This window comes from Acytostelium subglobosum, assembly GCF_000787575.1.
Source record: "Acytostelium subglobosum LB1 DNA, scaffold: scaffold30, whole genome shotgun sequence".
Classification (NCBI taxonomy): domain Eukaryota; phylum Evosea; class Eumycetozoa; order Acytosteliales; family Acytosteliaceae; genus Acytostelium; species Acytostelium subglobosum.
The window spans coordinates 341,992-357,774 of NW_012236503.1; the positions used below are offsets into that span (position 1 = coordinate 341,992).

A 15,783-nucleotide genomic window follows, 5' to 3' on the forward strand; every position below is an offset into this window, starting at 1 on the left:
TTCAAATCAATCAATCAATCAATCAAACAATCAAACCCAACATATGGATAAATGAGGGCAAAATGCAACAAACATCAGAGTACTTGATCGGGACACATATATTATATATATTATATGTATATGCGCGTAATGCTTGTGCAGTCCAATTTTGGGCACCACCGTCAGCCCGTCAGCCAGTCCCGGCAAGCTAGTGATTGCTATTTGTTATATTAAGATGATATGATATTGGGGGATTGATTGATTGATAGTGATTGTGTATGTGTATGTGAGTGTAGGCGATGTTGTTGTTGCACCCATGCTATCTTGTCATCCATCCAACATCCAACATCATATTGGGCAACTGCCAGTTTTCTGACGATGTTGTATTAAGCTATCACGGGTTGTGTTGTGATGATGTGAGGTTGTGGTTGGATTGATGGATGGAAGTGATTGAGTGATGGAGTGTACACCATGATGGATATGTCGTGCGTATAATTATAGCACTAGGTGTGATTGAATGATTGATTGAACTAGTGGTGGAACAAACAAACAGGCACTACACTCTTTCTTTGGTAATATGAAGATGATGTGTGACTTCTCGGATGATGTAACAACAGTATTCAGGATTGCGCAAGTTCATTCAATGGGTGGTGTTGGATGGTTAGTTGGTTGGTAGAGGAGTGGTAAGTGTGTTAGTGTGAGTTAGTGTGTTTGTCTGATTGTGATTGTGTACCACCCACCAACCGAACCGAACCACATGATTGATGATGATGAATGTTGTTTAGAAGTAAGTGCCACATGAGTAAGTAAGTGCTCAACAGATCGGTTCGTTTCGTCGTGATGCATCCATGCATTCACTTAGGATATGTAATGTGTAGTATGGTTGAACAATAGGTGTGTGTGAGTATATTACTGATTAAACATTGATTAGTGATGATGTTCAATGCTTTACAACGTTTGATTGTGACGGGCTGCGATGACTGTCGGGAACGGGCCTGATGTATTTGATCAACTACAATCAAATACATCGTCCATGGATATGCTATGGTCGATCATTGATAAATCAATCAAATCGGAAGGGTGGTCGTGGTCGTCATCTTCGTCATGATCATTTAAAAGTATAATATATATATATATATATATAATGACTAAGTTACATCATCAATCCTCATCATCCAATCACACTCACACACACTAACCCACACAACTAATGATCTGATCTACAACAATGAAGATCTACATACATACCTACAAGAAAGTAGTTGTTGAACTACTTCATCCATCGATCATCATCAACAAGTGTTGTGTTGTGTTGTTGTCAACTTGGCAATGTATGATGGAATGGAATGGAATTGAATTGATCATGATTCCACTTACTCACTCATTCACTCACTCATTCATTCCAGTCAACAAGTCAGCTGACTGTCTAATGAGTGTCGTTTCGACGACATTATATTACATACTTATTTAGTATTGTATGATCATCATTCTTATTACACTGCCTGAATGAATGAATGACTTTGCTGTGTGTTTTCCACAGTTAGGCCTTGTTCGGGCTCCTTGATTAGACTTGACCTGATCTTATTGTTAATGGGGAGTGGGTGGTTCAGTGGGGAAGGGGAACAGACAACTCTACAAAGAGTGTTGGAGGGGTGGGTTGGTGGAGGACCAATCAACTTCAACTCAACTTGAGTATTTGATTGATGATAAAGAGAGGCTCATTCATTCTAATATTGAGTAAGTTAAAGATCCAACTCATTTATTCAATCATCATATATATAAACACATAAATACAGAGCAATAGTAGTGATGACTCGATCAAACAACAACATTATAGTGTTCAAAGTACAACATAGAGTAGAGTTTGGACAGAGTGTTAGAGTTGTTGGATCACATCCTGGTCTTGGAGGATGGTCCATCGCTCATGGATTGTCACTCAAATGGAATGAACATGATTGGTGGATAGGAGAGTTCATATGTCCAAATAATCATACAAACGACATCAATATAGAATACAAATATGTAGTCCTTGACAACAACAACAATGAAGATGGTGAATGGGAGTCAAATGGCAATCATAGACTGAGCATGAGCATCAGTATGAGTACCACTCAATCAATAATGATTGATGTAATCGATGAATGGAATGGTGGTAATGGAATGAGTCCACTCCTAGACTTCCACAACATCGCCTCATCATCATCATCATCATGGGACAACAACAACAACAACCAATATAATATGTTACATCCATTGGATTCACATCAGATACCCAATGCACCTGCACATATATGTTCATTCATTCTTACGGATGAACGTATAACAGAGTCACATTCAATCCATTTGGTAATAGACTCACTTGGAGATGACATTCATGACTCGATACAAATGCTTCCTGTCACTCTAACTGGTGCATCACATTGTCAATGGATATGTCAGCTGCTGCTACCTCAATCAACAGAGTTTGAATACATATATGTAGTTCAAGGTGGTAGCGGACAGGCTGTCACCTGTCGCGAGGACCGTGCACGTCGGTTCACATCACCCCAGCTTCTGTCACATGATCATCAACACCAACACCTAGTCATACACAATGATAGTCCACTTCGTATATCCAATGCCCGAGCATCATGGATCACAACAGGACTAGTGGGCCTCGAGCACAAAGACTTTAACTGCTCCCTTGTATCCGTGGTCCATCTCCTTTTCAACTTCCCCAAGCTTAGACAGGTAGGTGGACGACCCCATTGAGCGATACATGACCATGAAGACTGACCCCATCATCCCCATTCACAGCGACTGATAGACACTCCACAATACAAAGGCAGGCCATATAGCAGTTGTCTGTCAACTATTTTCAAGGATATGGAGCAAGGCCAGCAAACGGACTTGGCTGGTCTGCGGTCATTGGTGGCACTCAGCTCTGATGCTGGCGAGATACTCAATATCATACTATGTGAAGTCATTGATGAGATATCAAGGAGTAATAGTGTCCTCGACAACAACAACATGGGTATTCGCCACATGTTTGAAGGAGACCTTGCCAAGACAGCGATCGTCTTGGACAGGAATGGCAACATCGAGTCGGTTAAGTCACACAGCGAGAAGTTTGTCAATATCATACTGCCAGTGCGCGGCTTTGTCTCGCTGGAGGAGTCGCTCAAGGTCTACCAGCACAACATCGAGCAGGTGGGCACGACCACATTCGAGACGATCGTGGCCTTTGACAACATGCCCGATGTGTTTGTCGTCCAGCTTGATCGCGCGCATCAACAACACGATCATCATCACTACACCAAGGTCACAAACCGCTTCTCATTCCCCAAGCGATTCATCCCTGTCAATCAGACTGTGTACGGGATCAAGGCGATCATCTGTCATCAAGGCGACTCGCTTAACGACGGACACTTCTTTGCCTATGTACGTCGCGGCAAGCAATGGCTCAAATGTGATGGCGTCTCCATCGAACAAGTCTCTCGCAAGATGGCCTTCTACGACAGCTTTGGAGGCAGTCCAAATGATGGACAAGCATGTAAGTGTTGTCCTTGTCGTGTCGTTGTCAATGTTCCAGCGCTAACTCATCGATCCATCCATTGTAGATATACTTGTATACGAGAAGCAGGATGGCTCTCCAACAGGTGCCCCTGCTCCATAACCCTTAACTTATGGATCCGCCTTATTAGGCATTTATTTCCTTGACCTTTGATTCATTCAACTTGGTCAAGGTGGCAATATAGTCGTCGGTGATCTTCTGGATGTTCTTGTCCACGGTCTTCTCGTCATCCTTTGTAAACTTATAACTCTTCTTCACCATGTCCGCTGCATCCTTTCTATGTCTTCTTATGCTGACCTTGGCCTGATTGATTGTTTGGTTGATTGATTGATGGGCGAGTCAGTTCAATGTCTTTCCATCTCATTCATTCATTCAAAGTAGTACTACTTACTGTCTCTGCCAGGTTGTTTGCTGACTTTATAAGTGTTTGGCGAAGCTCTTGTGTTGGCCTGTAAAGGGATAGGATGGTAAGTACATGGGTCGCACATACATCAACTCAATCAATCAATCTTCAACACTTACTTTGGCATTGCAAGTTTGATCATCTGACCTTGGACCTGTGGGCTCATGCCAAGGTCTGATCGTGACTGAAGTGCCTTCTCAACGTACTTCAACAGCTGTTGTACGCCATGCAGGTAGTAGGGTGTTGGTCAAGTTAGTCAATAGTCAATGATCAATGGAAGGACTGGCAAGAACATACAGTTGGATCAAAGAGTGTGAGATGGAGAGTGAGAGCATCCTTGACAGTGACCATGGCCACTTGATTGAGTGGAAGGGTACCATTGGGCGTTTCGACTTGGATGAGATCTAGGAGTTCGGGACCAGCACGTCCACATCTAATATTGCCGTAGCCACGACGAATGAAGTCGATGGTGGCATCACATGCTTGTTTCATCGCAGTGAGATCGACGTCTTTGACTGATGATATGACTACATCATCCTTCTTATCTGACTTGCCACCGCCTCCACCCTTCTTTGCACGTCCACTACATAACATTGTAGCGGCGGAGTTGGCGGTACCATTATCTCCAATGACATTTATGAATGATCCAGTCAATGGAGTATTTCTTGTAATATAGTGACGGCTGCCAGTCAATGAGATGAAGCTTGGGCCAGTTCTTGAGCAAGTCTGCTGTAAGTATGATTGAAGTGTTGAAGCCACTCGCAGTCTTCTTGTTATCATCATCATCGTCGTGTTGTCGTAGTAGTTGTATATGTATGAACGAAGTTGAAAGTAAACGCGAAGAATGAATGAAGTTGAAGGGGGGAGGGTTCGCTTTTTGAACAACTTTGAACTCGAATGAGCCCAAGTCAGGACCATTCATTCATACTTATAATTGAATATACTTATATTTATAACATAGATAGATAGATAGGTTGTGAATGGATCATTCAAATAATCAACAAGATGGGAATGATGATGATATTCCCGTGCCAGAGTCATGGGATGACGACGATGATGCAACTCAACTATACCTTCAACAACAGATAGATAGACGAATGGCATCATTGAGTATACAACAACAACAGAATAACAATGCTAAACAATCAACAACAACAACGATAACAACAACAAATATACAGACACCAGCATCACAACAGGAACCTGAGGAACCTCTGATACTTATCAACTTTACAAAGTTCACTGATGGTCATGTCGTTTGGAATAAGGTGGAGAACAAGCTGGATGGAGGAAGATTGTTTAAGATGTTGGTGCAGAAGATTAAGGAGTCACAGCAGTCGTTTGAGATTGTGACGGACGACCTGTGGCAGCGCGGTTTGGCCTTTCACTCGACGACGCGCACGTGGACCGACGATATCCGCACGCTGGAGCGACTGCACAGTGGCGACTTCTTCTCGATGATCGCCTACCCCGTGGTTGCCGGCGGCTTCCTCGTCAGCGAGATGTGGCGCAAGGTCAAGGAGCGCACCGAGTGGCGCAGCGTCAACTTCCTCAAGTGTATATATCTGGCCAAGTGCAATCGCAGTCTGATGTACAAGCATCGCATGGCATTGGCGCTCGAGTTCATGGCGATCGAACAAAAGGTGCTGGGGCGCACCGCGCAACGCATGCTCGACGAGGAGGCTCTGGAACACGAGGCACAGGTCAAGGCATATGAACGAGCATTATTCCAGCGCCACGAGAAGGAGATCACCAAACGAATTATCACATCGCTGCAAAAGTCTATTGGCAGCAATGAAGGCATCAACCTGAATGACGACAGGGTATTCAATCCCCAGCAACATTGGCTGGATCAAGACAACGACAACGAGGAAGAGGAGGAATATGATAACGACGACAATGAGAACTACGACCAAGAGGAGGGAGATTATGATGGCGAGGAGGGAGACTATGATGGAGACGACGAACAGGCCGCCCCTCAAGAGCAAGACAAGGACGTGAATGTTGACGTGGACAAGGACAAGGACGTGGACAAGGACGACGAAGCTGAGGATGATCAAGACCAAGATGATGAATATTTGGATGAAGCAGACAATGAGGATGATGGCCCATCAATCAAAGTGACCCATTCTGCACTAAAATACAAAGACGACAATGACAATGAAGAAGACGAGGACAATGACAACGACAATGAGAAGGACAATGAGATTGATAAGACACCACTTGAACCACCAAAGGCTATAATGAATGTATTGGATCAGGTGATGGCAATGATCTTTAGTTCATTGACAATAGTAGATGATGAACAGACACATTTCAGAACACTGGATCGTCTGCAACAATCAGTTAGAGACAATTGGAAAGAAGAGTTTGGATGTCTACCGCCCACCTGTATCTGGCGTGATGACATGTCCTAATACCGATACACCTACTGATGGAAATAAACGACTACTCTTCCATCAATATCAATAAGCTCAAGGGGCCATCAATCATGGACTTGCGAGTCCACCAAATTGTTAATTTATGGGACAACCCCACACATTGAAGATCACTCTTTCATTCATTCATTCAACAACTTAGAGATAAAGATAAAGATAGAGATAGAGATATAGGATGTCAAGTACACCATCTACACCATCAACACCATCGACACCATCGACAACAACAACATCAACAACAACAACACCTTATGTACCACAACAACAACCACAACAACAGTTGAATAATAGAGATAGGAGATTGAGTGTTGTGGAGAGGGATGCTTTGAAGAAGGTTAGTGAGGTGATTCAACCTCAACATGAACCAGTGGCAAACTATGTGGTCAGTGGCGCAAAGTTTGGAGTGGTCAGTGGACTGGCGGTCGGCATAGTCGTGCCCCTATTCCTCAAGCACACCGACCGCGTCTCGACACTGCTCAAGTCCGTCTTCAACATGACATTCGTCAGCACAACATACATGGCATCGTCCTATTACCTCGAGCACAAGCATGTCCTGGCGCCGGGCGTAGCCAACGCCGCTGCCAGTGGCGCCCTCAGTCTCGGCCTGACTACCGGCCTGCTCGGCGGTCTGCGCCAGGCACCTGTCGGCGCGGTGGCGGGCAGTGTGATCGCTGGAGTCGGTCACTGGACCTATTATAACGTCATCAACTCGAAATCAAAGGATGCCGCTGCCTCTGGAACAATCAAACTGACGCCACAACAACAGATTGATCGGGCCAATGAGCTGATCAACAGACACAAACTCCAACTGCCACCATCAGACATGCAACTCTACCAACAACTTCTCGATGATATTGCACATCCCAAACAAGACCTGTCAAGCTACATTCAACAACTCTTCAGTGGCAACTCATCATCGCCATCATCATCAACAGGAAGCAAAGAGCACAAAGAATGATTGATTGATTGGTGTCAATGAATGGAGTGAGTTAATGAATGATCATGATCATTGTACAATTACAAAAACGAGGACTTCATTTACTTGAGGAGAGATAGAGTATCTGTTTGATTGGTCGTTGAAGATCCCAGGGTGTTCCCTTTGCAAGCCCCCCAACACATCAATGATCACACCCCCAATACTACACCATTTGTGGACCATCAAAAACATTTTGGGTCCTCCGACGGACGGGAAACTGGTTTGCTCTGTGATTATGTCACGCACTAGATCAGTGTGTGTGGGTGGCTGGGAAGGGGTGTGTGGGACGTGATCAGTTGTTCTGTTGATGTGAAGTGATAGATAGAGTATCAGAGTGTGGTAAATTATTAAATAATAAATGAAAGGGACCCAGAGACTGCCAATGAAGTATCAAGTAACCCAGTTCCCACCTAGTCACTCATCCCTCGAGACCTCTCTCCTTCACTTTACACTCGACACGACTACTCTGAGTCCCTCTTCATCCAAGTCCATAGTCTATTCACCTTCTTCTTACTCAAACTTATATTAATCTTTCATTCAATCATTTATATATCTTCACTCTGACTTTGGTCTTTGCCAAGTTATCCCCCACACTCTTTCTATCTTTCTCTCAAGGTATGTTTCAATCATTCATTCAATCACAATCAATCAATCAATCAATCAATCACAATCAATCTTGATGTCATCAATGTTTGAAGATGATGGGTACCAGTCGAGTCGACCGTTATATCGGACGCGAACACTGCCTAAATTCGAAAGAGATAGAACACAAGTAGAAGTAGTGTTGACATGTTAAGACGACCGAAGTGATCTGACGAATGCGGCAGGTGTGGGGGTGTGCGTGTGGACTCACAACAAAAGAACAAGATCTGTTCTTGTGCCAGTGAATTGAAATTTCCCACGCTCACACCTAAGGTTGCTCCTTCACTCACGACACACATGAAGGCGATCATTCATTTATTCACAACTCATATTCATTCGTCGCACTCTCTCCACTCCCTCACACACCTAAGTTATCTTTATGACTTTGAAGATACACATAATATAATATATTAACTTACATCATTACATTATTAGATATTAATATACATATATATACATATACACACATTTAAAGAATGAACAGTGCATTGACAATTAGCCAAGAGATTGCTCATAATAATGGAAGAGTGCCAACATATTTCACTCAGGAGGATAGCCACTCATTGAGCGCTTTGCTGGAGGAGTGCGCATTCAAGGCACAGGCCACAGAGGTCAAGCAGATCCTGGCCAAGGAGTGTTTGATCGAGGGCAGCCGCATCGATCCCGAGGTCGACTGGTTCTACTGCAAGTTGGGCATTGACGCCAACTACTTTGAGTCGACGCCCGCCATGGTCGTCGCCAAGCACATCCTGTCGCTGTACGCCGCCAAGATGGTGTCGCACGCCACCGGCTCCAAGCTCGAGGTGCAGCTGCAGTCCAAGACCGAGGGCTCCGCCACCTTCATCACCCCCTCCAACCCAGGCAAGCGTGACTCACCCGCCATGTCCATCGAGCAGTTCATCGAGTCCAACTACTTTGGCGAGGGCTACCACGCCGACGAGCGCCTCAACCAGGCCGCCCTCAAGCAGACCACCTCGCTGCCCCAGTCCGCCCACGGCTTCCGTCTGGCCTGCTACCGTACCACCGGCACCGTGTCCAACGCGTCGCCCATCCATCTGCGTCTCTACTACCTGACCAAGCCAGTGTTCACCACCGGCGACGCCGCCGTCGCTGAGACCGAGACCGACCTGACCAAGATCGGAGACATCAGCTTCCTGGCCCGCTCCAGCGACAACACCAAGATGATCTACCAGGAGGTCATGAACGAGGTCGTCACCCGTCTCGGCCCAGTCATCCGTCATTACCCATACCAGACCAACGGTGCCCGTCTGGTCATCGCCTACCGTCGTGGCTCCACCCACTCCTACTGGTCCGCCGTCTCTGAGCTCTACCACTTCCACCAGATGTACGCTACCCACAAGTACGTCGAGCAGTTCTCCAACGGAATCGTCATCTACTCTGTCTACCTTCGTCCACTCGTGCCCGAGGTTGACATTAACACCCTCATCGACAAGATTGCTGAGCAGGTATGTTTGTTTAACAAGTTGATTGATCGATCACAGACACCTAACCATCTCATACTCAATCAATCAATCAATCAATGTTGTAGGCTTCACTCGTATACGTTCTGCCACGTACATCTTTGACTCCACTCTTCCATTCACATCAACTTTCATTCCCAGAGGTGACATACGCCTACGTCGGATGGAAGTTTGCCTATCAATTCCTCAACAGATACGCCACTGAGTACTCATCGCTGGCCGCCGCCATCGGAGACGACTCCTCCAAGCAGTCACTGCTCGCCCAGCTCAAGACTCGTCTGAGCAAGGACACCTTCACTGAGGGCCGTGTTCGCGACGCCCTGCTGCAGTACCCAGAGCTGGTCAAGCTGCTGTACAGCGACTTTGAGAAGTACCACTTTGGCGCCAAGAAGGCCGCCAAGTACGACGTCACCCACGGCCAGGAGATCATCGCTCACATCAAGCGTGCCGTCAACAACGAGCTCGACAGCCAGATCTTCACAGCCATCCTGTCGTTCAACCGTCACTTGCTCAAGACCAACTTCTACAAGCAGACCAAGACCGCGCTGGTCTTCCGTCTGGAGCCCGGCTTCCTCTCCACCAAGGAGTACATCTCGCGCCCATTCGCCGTCTTCTTTGTCGTCGGTTCTGAGTTCCGTGGCTTCCACATCCGTTTCCGTGACATTGCTCGTGGAGGTATCCGTATCATCCGCTCGCAGAACACCACCCAGTACGACCACAACTCCTCGTCCGTGTTTGACGAGAACTACAACTTGGCCTCCACCCAGCAGTCCAAGAACAAGGACATCCCAGAGGGTGGCAGCAAGGGCACCATCCTGCTGAGCGCCGACCATCAGGGCAAGGCTGAGGTTGCCTTCCGCAAGTACATCGACGGTCTTTTGGACCTTTTGCTGCCCAATGAGGAGATCGTTGATCACTACGCTCAAGACGAGATCCTCTTCCTCGGACCAGACGAGGGAACTGCTGACTTCATGAACTGGGCCTCTGCCCACGCCAAGCAACGTGGTGCTCACTTCTGGAAGGCCTTCACCACCGGCAAGTCATTGTCGCGCGGAGGTATCCCACACGACCTCTACGGAATGACCACCCGTTCGATCCATCAGTACGTCCTGGGCACACTCGAGAAGCTCGGAATGGACGAGTCCAACGTCAGAAAGTTCCAGACTGGAGGTCCAGACGGAGATCTGGGCTCCAATGAGGTCAAGATCTCAAAGGACAAGACCATCGGAATCGTCGACGGAAGTGGAGTGTTGTACGACGAGGCTGGATTGGACCGCGAGGAGATCAACCGTCTGGCCACCAAGCGTCAGATGGGTCGCTACTTTGACAAGACCAAGCTCAGCGCAAAGGGCTTCTTTGTCGATGTTGCCGACAACGACGTCACCTTGCCAAGTGGCGAGATCGTCGAGAGCGGATTGATGTTCCGTAACAACTTCCATCTGCACCCACTGGCCGCCGCCGACCTGTTCGTGCCATGCGGTGGTCGTCCAGAGGCTGTCGGTCTGACCAACGTTGACAAGCTCTTCACTGCATCGGGTGAGAGCCGCTTCCCAATCATCGTCGAGGGTGCCAACCTCTTCTTCACACAGAAGGCCCGTCTCATGCTTGAGGAGAAGGGCGCCATCATCTTCAAGGATGCCTCTGCCAACAAGGGAGGTGTGACCTCATCATCTCTCGAGGTGCTCTCTGCCCTCGCCCTCAAGGACGAGGAGTTTGACCAGCACATGTGCGTGAAGGACGGCGTTGTGCCAGCCTTCTACGACGCATACATCAAGGACGTCCACCACATCATCGAGAGCAACGCCCGTCTGGAGTTTGAGTGCATCTGGAACGAGCACGCCAAGACCAAGACACCACGTACCATCCTCACCGACCTCATCTCCAACAAGATCAACTCGCTCACCGACTCGATCCAGGAATCATCGCTCTGGGACAACGTCGACCTCAAGAGAAAGATCATCTCTGCCGCCTGTCCAAAGACCCTGCTGAATCTCCTGGGAGTTGACCAGATCATTGCCCGTGTGCCAGTCTCCTACGTCAAGGCCATCTTTGGATCCTACCTGGCCTCTCGCTTCGTCTACGAGTGCGGTTTGTCCAGTCCAGAGTTTGCCTTCTTCACCTTCATCACTCGTCACCTCGCCTAAACTACCTGTTAACATAATCCACCAGCATTCATACACACCCAACATTTATTAAGCAAGCGCAACAAACAACAACCAACAAGTAGTAAACGTAAATATGTTTAGTTTAAATATCTCTAAATCGTGAACAGTCAATCAATTAATTAATCAATCAATCACATGGAAGGACGCACACACTACTTCCAAGATTGATGAACTTTCATACCTTGTGTCGACGTCACATGAATGATGGCGTAAGGTAAGTGGTCATTCTACAAACGACACGGGGTCGATTCATTCGTTTGATCGCCTGTTGAATCCAATTTTGTCAGCTGATCATCCAATCGATCAATGTTCGGGGCCAAGATCAAACAACACAAGGCCCCATAACTTCAAACGTCTTTTACACAAATATCTTTGTGTCATTCACTGGTACTGGACAGGGACATACATGTAATCACTAATCGAACCTACTTCATCACCATCAATAATATGTACATATCTAACGTAACGATCATGATTATAAAAGGACCCACCAACTTGGTTCACTCTTTCAATCAATCAATCAATCAGCTTAACAAATACACAATCAATCAAGAATGATTAGTAACAAGACACCATTGCCACTTATAAATCCAGGCACTCGCCTTGAATGGTATAATGCCATGTCCGCACAGTTGAACCAGATTTGTAATCCAACTTCCATTCCCAACAATACCTATGACACTTATGAGACTGGTATGTAGTGACCATCCACCGAAACCTGGAACCATTCAAATCAAATATACTGACACTCAATCAAATAGTTAAGTACGCAGTTATTGGATTGGCCTCTTGTATTCCAGTTTATGGTACACCTATTGCTGCCGCATTGTGGTTCATCACCACTGCAGTGGAGGGCTTCATCTCAAAGGACTCTGACCTCAACAACTACATATCAATGTGCAAGTTGATTGACAACAAGATTGCTGACTATGATTATAGTGGCCTGTTGGTCGAGCTCAAGAACTGTGCCGACCGTCTCAACGACTATGTCGTCGCCTACAACAATTGGAAGGCCACACCCAATGTCACCATGCAGAACACTCTGTTGGGCGCGTTGACCAATGCTCGCAACCAGTTCTCCACATCCATCAACCACGCCAGACGTCCAGGCTACGAGTTCCAAGAGTTGATGATCTTCTCAATGATGGCCACCATGAACTTGATGTTGATCCGTGAGGCCATCACAGTTGGACCAACATACGGCAAGCCAGCCGTTGAGATCAAGCAGGACTCTGCCACGTTGACCGCGCTGATCAAGGAGTACTCGGCCTACGCCAAGCTGACCTACAACAATGGCATTGCCAAGCTCAAGACCCAGACACCCAACGACAGCAACTTGTGGAACAACATCAACACTACCCGCAACATGATGATCATCGGTGTGTTTGATTATGTCAATGTATGGTGGACCCTGGACCTGGCCCTCTTCCCCAAGGGTGGACCAATCCAAGAGCGTGTGCGCTATCTCTACACTCAACTATGCGGCCATCCACTAAAGAAGGACTGGTCCTCAGTGACTGTGCAAGACATCGACCCGTTCTTTTCCAAGTTCGTGGCTGGCGCCAACGACAACTGGAACTACCAACAGTACCAGGGCGAGTTGAAGGAGTTCCAGAGCAACTGGAACCAAGACATGCGGGCGTTCATAGACGCCCAGCCAGTCTTCTACGACTATGAAAAGGGTACACGTGCCGGCCACAGGGTCACAGCCGTGAGCGGTCAGCCACTCACTCGCCAAATCTTCAATGTGGAGACCGACACTCACTCTGGCGCACAGATCAACTACGCCCGCAACCCTCAACTTATCGTCTTCCCAATCATTGCTACCGGCACATATGGCGACGGCTCTGACCCCAAGCCCCATCCAATGTTCACCTTTAGGAAGGATTACCTTGCTTTCAACGGCCACAAGATCGCCAACTTGGTGCCAGTTGGCATCAACATCCTCGACAAAGACCCATTCCCACCCTTCTCCCCTCTCCAGCCACCACACATCGCCGCATTCAGCATGGGCTTCCTGCCAACGGATGTCTTCCACCAGAACGTCGTGTTTGTCGACAAGACAACATGCATTGACGCCCAAAAGTACATCCATCAGACTGGCAACGTCGACTTCATGCCCGACTACTTCAACATTGGTTACCACGCCATGCGTCTGCCACCCGCCGGCTCATTCAAATTCCGCTTTGACCTCAGCAACACTGGTGTTGGCGCCAAGAAGTTCCAGATCTGGATGTTTGTCTCGTGTCCCAATGAGAAGTCGATGGCCACGCCCAGCGGCACACTCCAATTCCTCCAGGGTGCCAATGTCGTTGCCAAGTTCAACTGGACTGGTGTTCCAAGCTCCCAGATCGTCAATGATCCAGCCTGTATTCTAACCCTCCAGCCCAATGGTGACTCCAACATCTTTGAGATCAAGTATCTATTTGGTCAGAACAAATTGTACATCAAGTCCATCCTGTTTGTACCAACTGCATAAAGTGATATTGATTGATTGATTGATTGAATAATCCTTGTATGACTGACCTGACCCATTAATGATGAGATAGTGATGGAGGAAAGTCAACATCATGATGATATGAATATTCATAATTACTTCGATTATCTATTTTATTTGTGTTGTTTATTCTAAAGAGATAATAGTAATCGAAGTAATGGAACCTCAATCTATTCCATTTTTGATCATTTGGTGAGTCGACAATCCAAGTTCGAACGTCTTTCTGACCACACCTTTTGGAAGCTTCCATTAAAAATCGGCTTGTCTCCAAGTTTGACGATCGTCAAAAGATATAAAAAGGCAAAAACTGGTATTGATGTTCATCATCAAAACAAATAATAATCAATCTTAATCAAACAAATAATAATAACAATAATATTAATTCTTTTATTTCAATAATATAATTTTAAAATATAAATATGGCATCTGTTTTAGTATTGGGAGCAACTGGAGCAATTGGATTCGAGGTGGCACTGGAGTTCTTGAGGAATGGATACACTGTCTACGGTCTAACCAGATCAGAGGACAAGGCAAAGGAGTTATTTAAGAATGAGAGTATGTATTATCAATCCATTATTATATTAATATTTAATAATTCCTAACAAATTATTATTATTTTAAATATTTTAGTTATTCCTGTGATTGGAGCTGTCTCTGACTTTGACAAGTGGATTCCAATCGCTGAGAAGGTTAAGGTTGTTATTGAGGCTGTGGCTGACTTTGAAAATTTGGCCACTGCTCAATCGATTGCCGATAAACTCAAGGTTGTCAAAGCCAAGAATACTGGTTTGGCCATCATTTTCACATCTGGCGCATTGGTCTATGGCTCTTCAGACAGTGTGATCAATGAGACTACACCATACAACCCAATGAAGAACCCATTGGTCGAAGCCAAGGTCCAACTCGAGAACCATTATCGCCAAATTGGTGGCATCGTCATCCAACCAGTGTTTGTGTTTGGAAAAAAGGGCAGTGCCAGCTCCATCTATTTCGGCTTGGTGGCCAAGAACACTGATGGCAACTTCCAACTTTATGGCGAGGAGGGACAGTGGCGATCATTCGTCCACTTGACCGATCTTGCCAATCTGTACTACCTTGCCGCTTCCAAGCATGCCAGCGTATCCGGAGAGGTGTTCATCGGTGTGTCCTACTATCACAAGACTGTTGAGGTCGTGCGCGCTATAGCCAAAGAGGCAAAGAAGGAGGTGAAGTCAATCACATTCGTCTCACCTGTTGAGAATCCATTGTCTCAGATTCTATCTGTGTCCAGTGCATCTTCACATCAGAAGGCCAGCACCCTCTTGGGATGGTTCCCAACCCAGCCATCTATCATTGAGACACCCACAAGATATTATAACTCTTGGGTCAACAATAACAGCCAATAAATAAATTAAATAAATTATAATTGTTATTGAACGACTGAGATTCGGATATCTATTTATTACATTGGACAGCAGTTCAGTATCAACAACAGTGACAACCAGGGAGACGTACAGGAGCTGGATCGAGAACTACTGGATCATCGTTTCCCTCAATATCTACGGCTGCCTGTTCCACTTCATGAGGTTCCTCCTCCCCAATGTTGGCAGCTACTTCGACTTGAATTGGGTGCACCTGAGGTTCTACTTGTTGGGGAGCAACTTGATGTT

At 46.4% G+C, this 15,783-nt stretch overlaps 7 protein-coding genes across 7 annotated transcripts; 6 read left to right on the forward strand and 1 right to left on the reverse strand.

Annotated features, from left to right (window-relative positions):
• Nucleotides 1–2,367: 2,367 nt before the first annotated feature.
• Nucleotides 2,368–3,634, forward strand: SAMD00019534_111220 (hypothetical protein; the record flags this gene model as incomplete). Its single annotated transcript, XM_012893775.1, has 3 exons — nt 2,368–2,709; nt 2,776–3,511; nt 3,579–3,634. 3 exons carry the CDS (start codon nt 2,368–2,370, stop codon nt 3,632–3,634), a joined length of 1,134 nt encoding a protein of 377 aa, XP_012749229.1.
• Nucleotides 3,635–3,682: 48 nt separating this feature from the next.
• Nucleotides 3,683–4,721, reverse strand: SAMD00019534_111230 (hypothetical protein; the record flags this gene model as incomplete). The annotated part of the gene is made up of 4 exons (XM_012893776.1): nt 3,683–3,835; nt 3,924–3,981; nt 4,055–4,149; nt 4,233–4,721. Coding segments are annotated over 4 exons (795 nt in total), but the record flags the coding sequence as incomplete, so codon positions are not given.
• Nucleotides 4,722–4,915: 194 nt separating this feature from the next.
• Nucleotides 4,916–6,352, forward strand: SAMD00019534_111240 (hypothetical protein; the record flags this gene model as incomplete). Its single annotated transcript, XM_012893777.1, has 1 exon — nt 4,916–6,352. The coding sequence occupies one exon, from the start codon at nt 4,916–4,918 to the stop codon at nt 6,350–6,352; it is 1,437 nt and encodes a 478-aa protein (XP_012749231.1).
• Nucleotides 6,353–6,548: 196 nt separating this feature from the next.
• Nucleotides 6,549–7,331, forward strand: SAMD00019534_111250 (hypothetical protein; the record flags this gene model as incomplete). The annotated part of the gene is made up of 1 exon (XM_012893778.1): nt 6,549–7,331. One exon carries the CDS (start codon nt 6,549–6,551, stop codon nt 7,329–7,331), a length of 783 nt encoding a protein of 260 aa, XP_012749232.1.
• Nucleotides 7,332–8,467: 1,136 nt separating this feature from the next.
• On the forward strand, nt 8,468–11,616 carry SAMD00019534_111260 (hypothetical protein; the record flags this gene model as incomplete). Its single annotated transcript, XM_012893779.1, has 2 exons — nt 8,468–9,457; nt 9,541–11,616. 2 exons carry the CDS (start codon nt 8,468–8,470, stop codon nt 11,614–11,616), a joined length of 3,066 nt encoding a protein of 1,021 aa, XP_012749233.1.
• A 641-nt stretch (nt 11,617–12,257) lies between these two features.
• Nucleotides 12,258–14,116, forward strand: SAMD00019534_111270 (hypothetical protein; the record flags this gene model as incomplete). Its single annotated transcript, XM_012893780.1, has 2 exons — nt 12,258–12,330; nt 12,399–14,116. 2 exons carry the CDS (start codon nt 12,258–12,260, stop codon nt 14,114–14,116), a joined length of 1,791 nt encoding a protein of 596 aa, XP_012749234.1.
• Nucleotides 14,117–14,553: 437 nt separating this feature from the next.
• On the forward strand, nt 14,554–15,519 carry SAMD00019534_111280 (hypothetical protein; the record flags this gene model as incomplete). The annotated part of the gene is made up of 2 exons (XM_012893781.1): nt 14,554–14,689; nt 14,765–15,519. 2 exons carry the CDS (start codon nt 14,554–14,556, stop codon nt 15,517–15,519), a joined length of 891 nt encoding a protein of 296 aa, XP_012749235.1.
• Between the last annotated feature and the right edge of the window lie 264 nt (nt 15,520–15,783).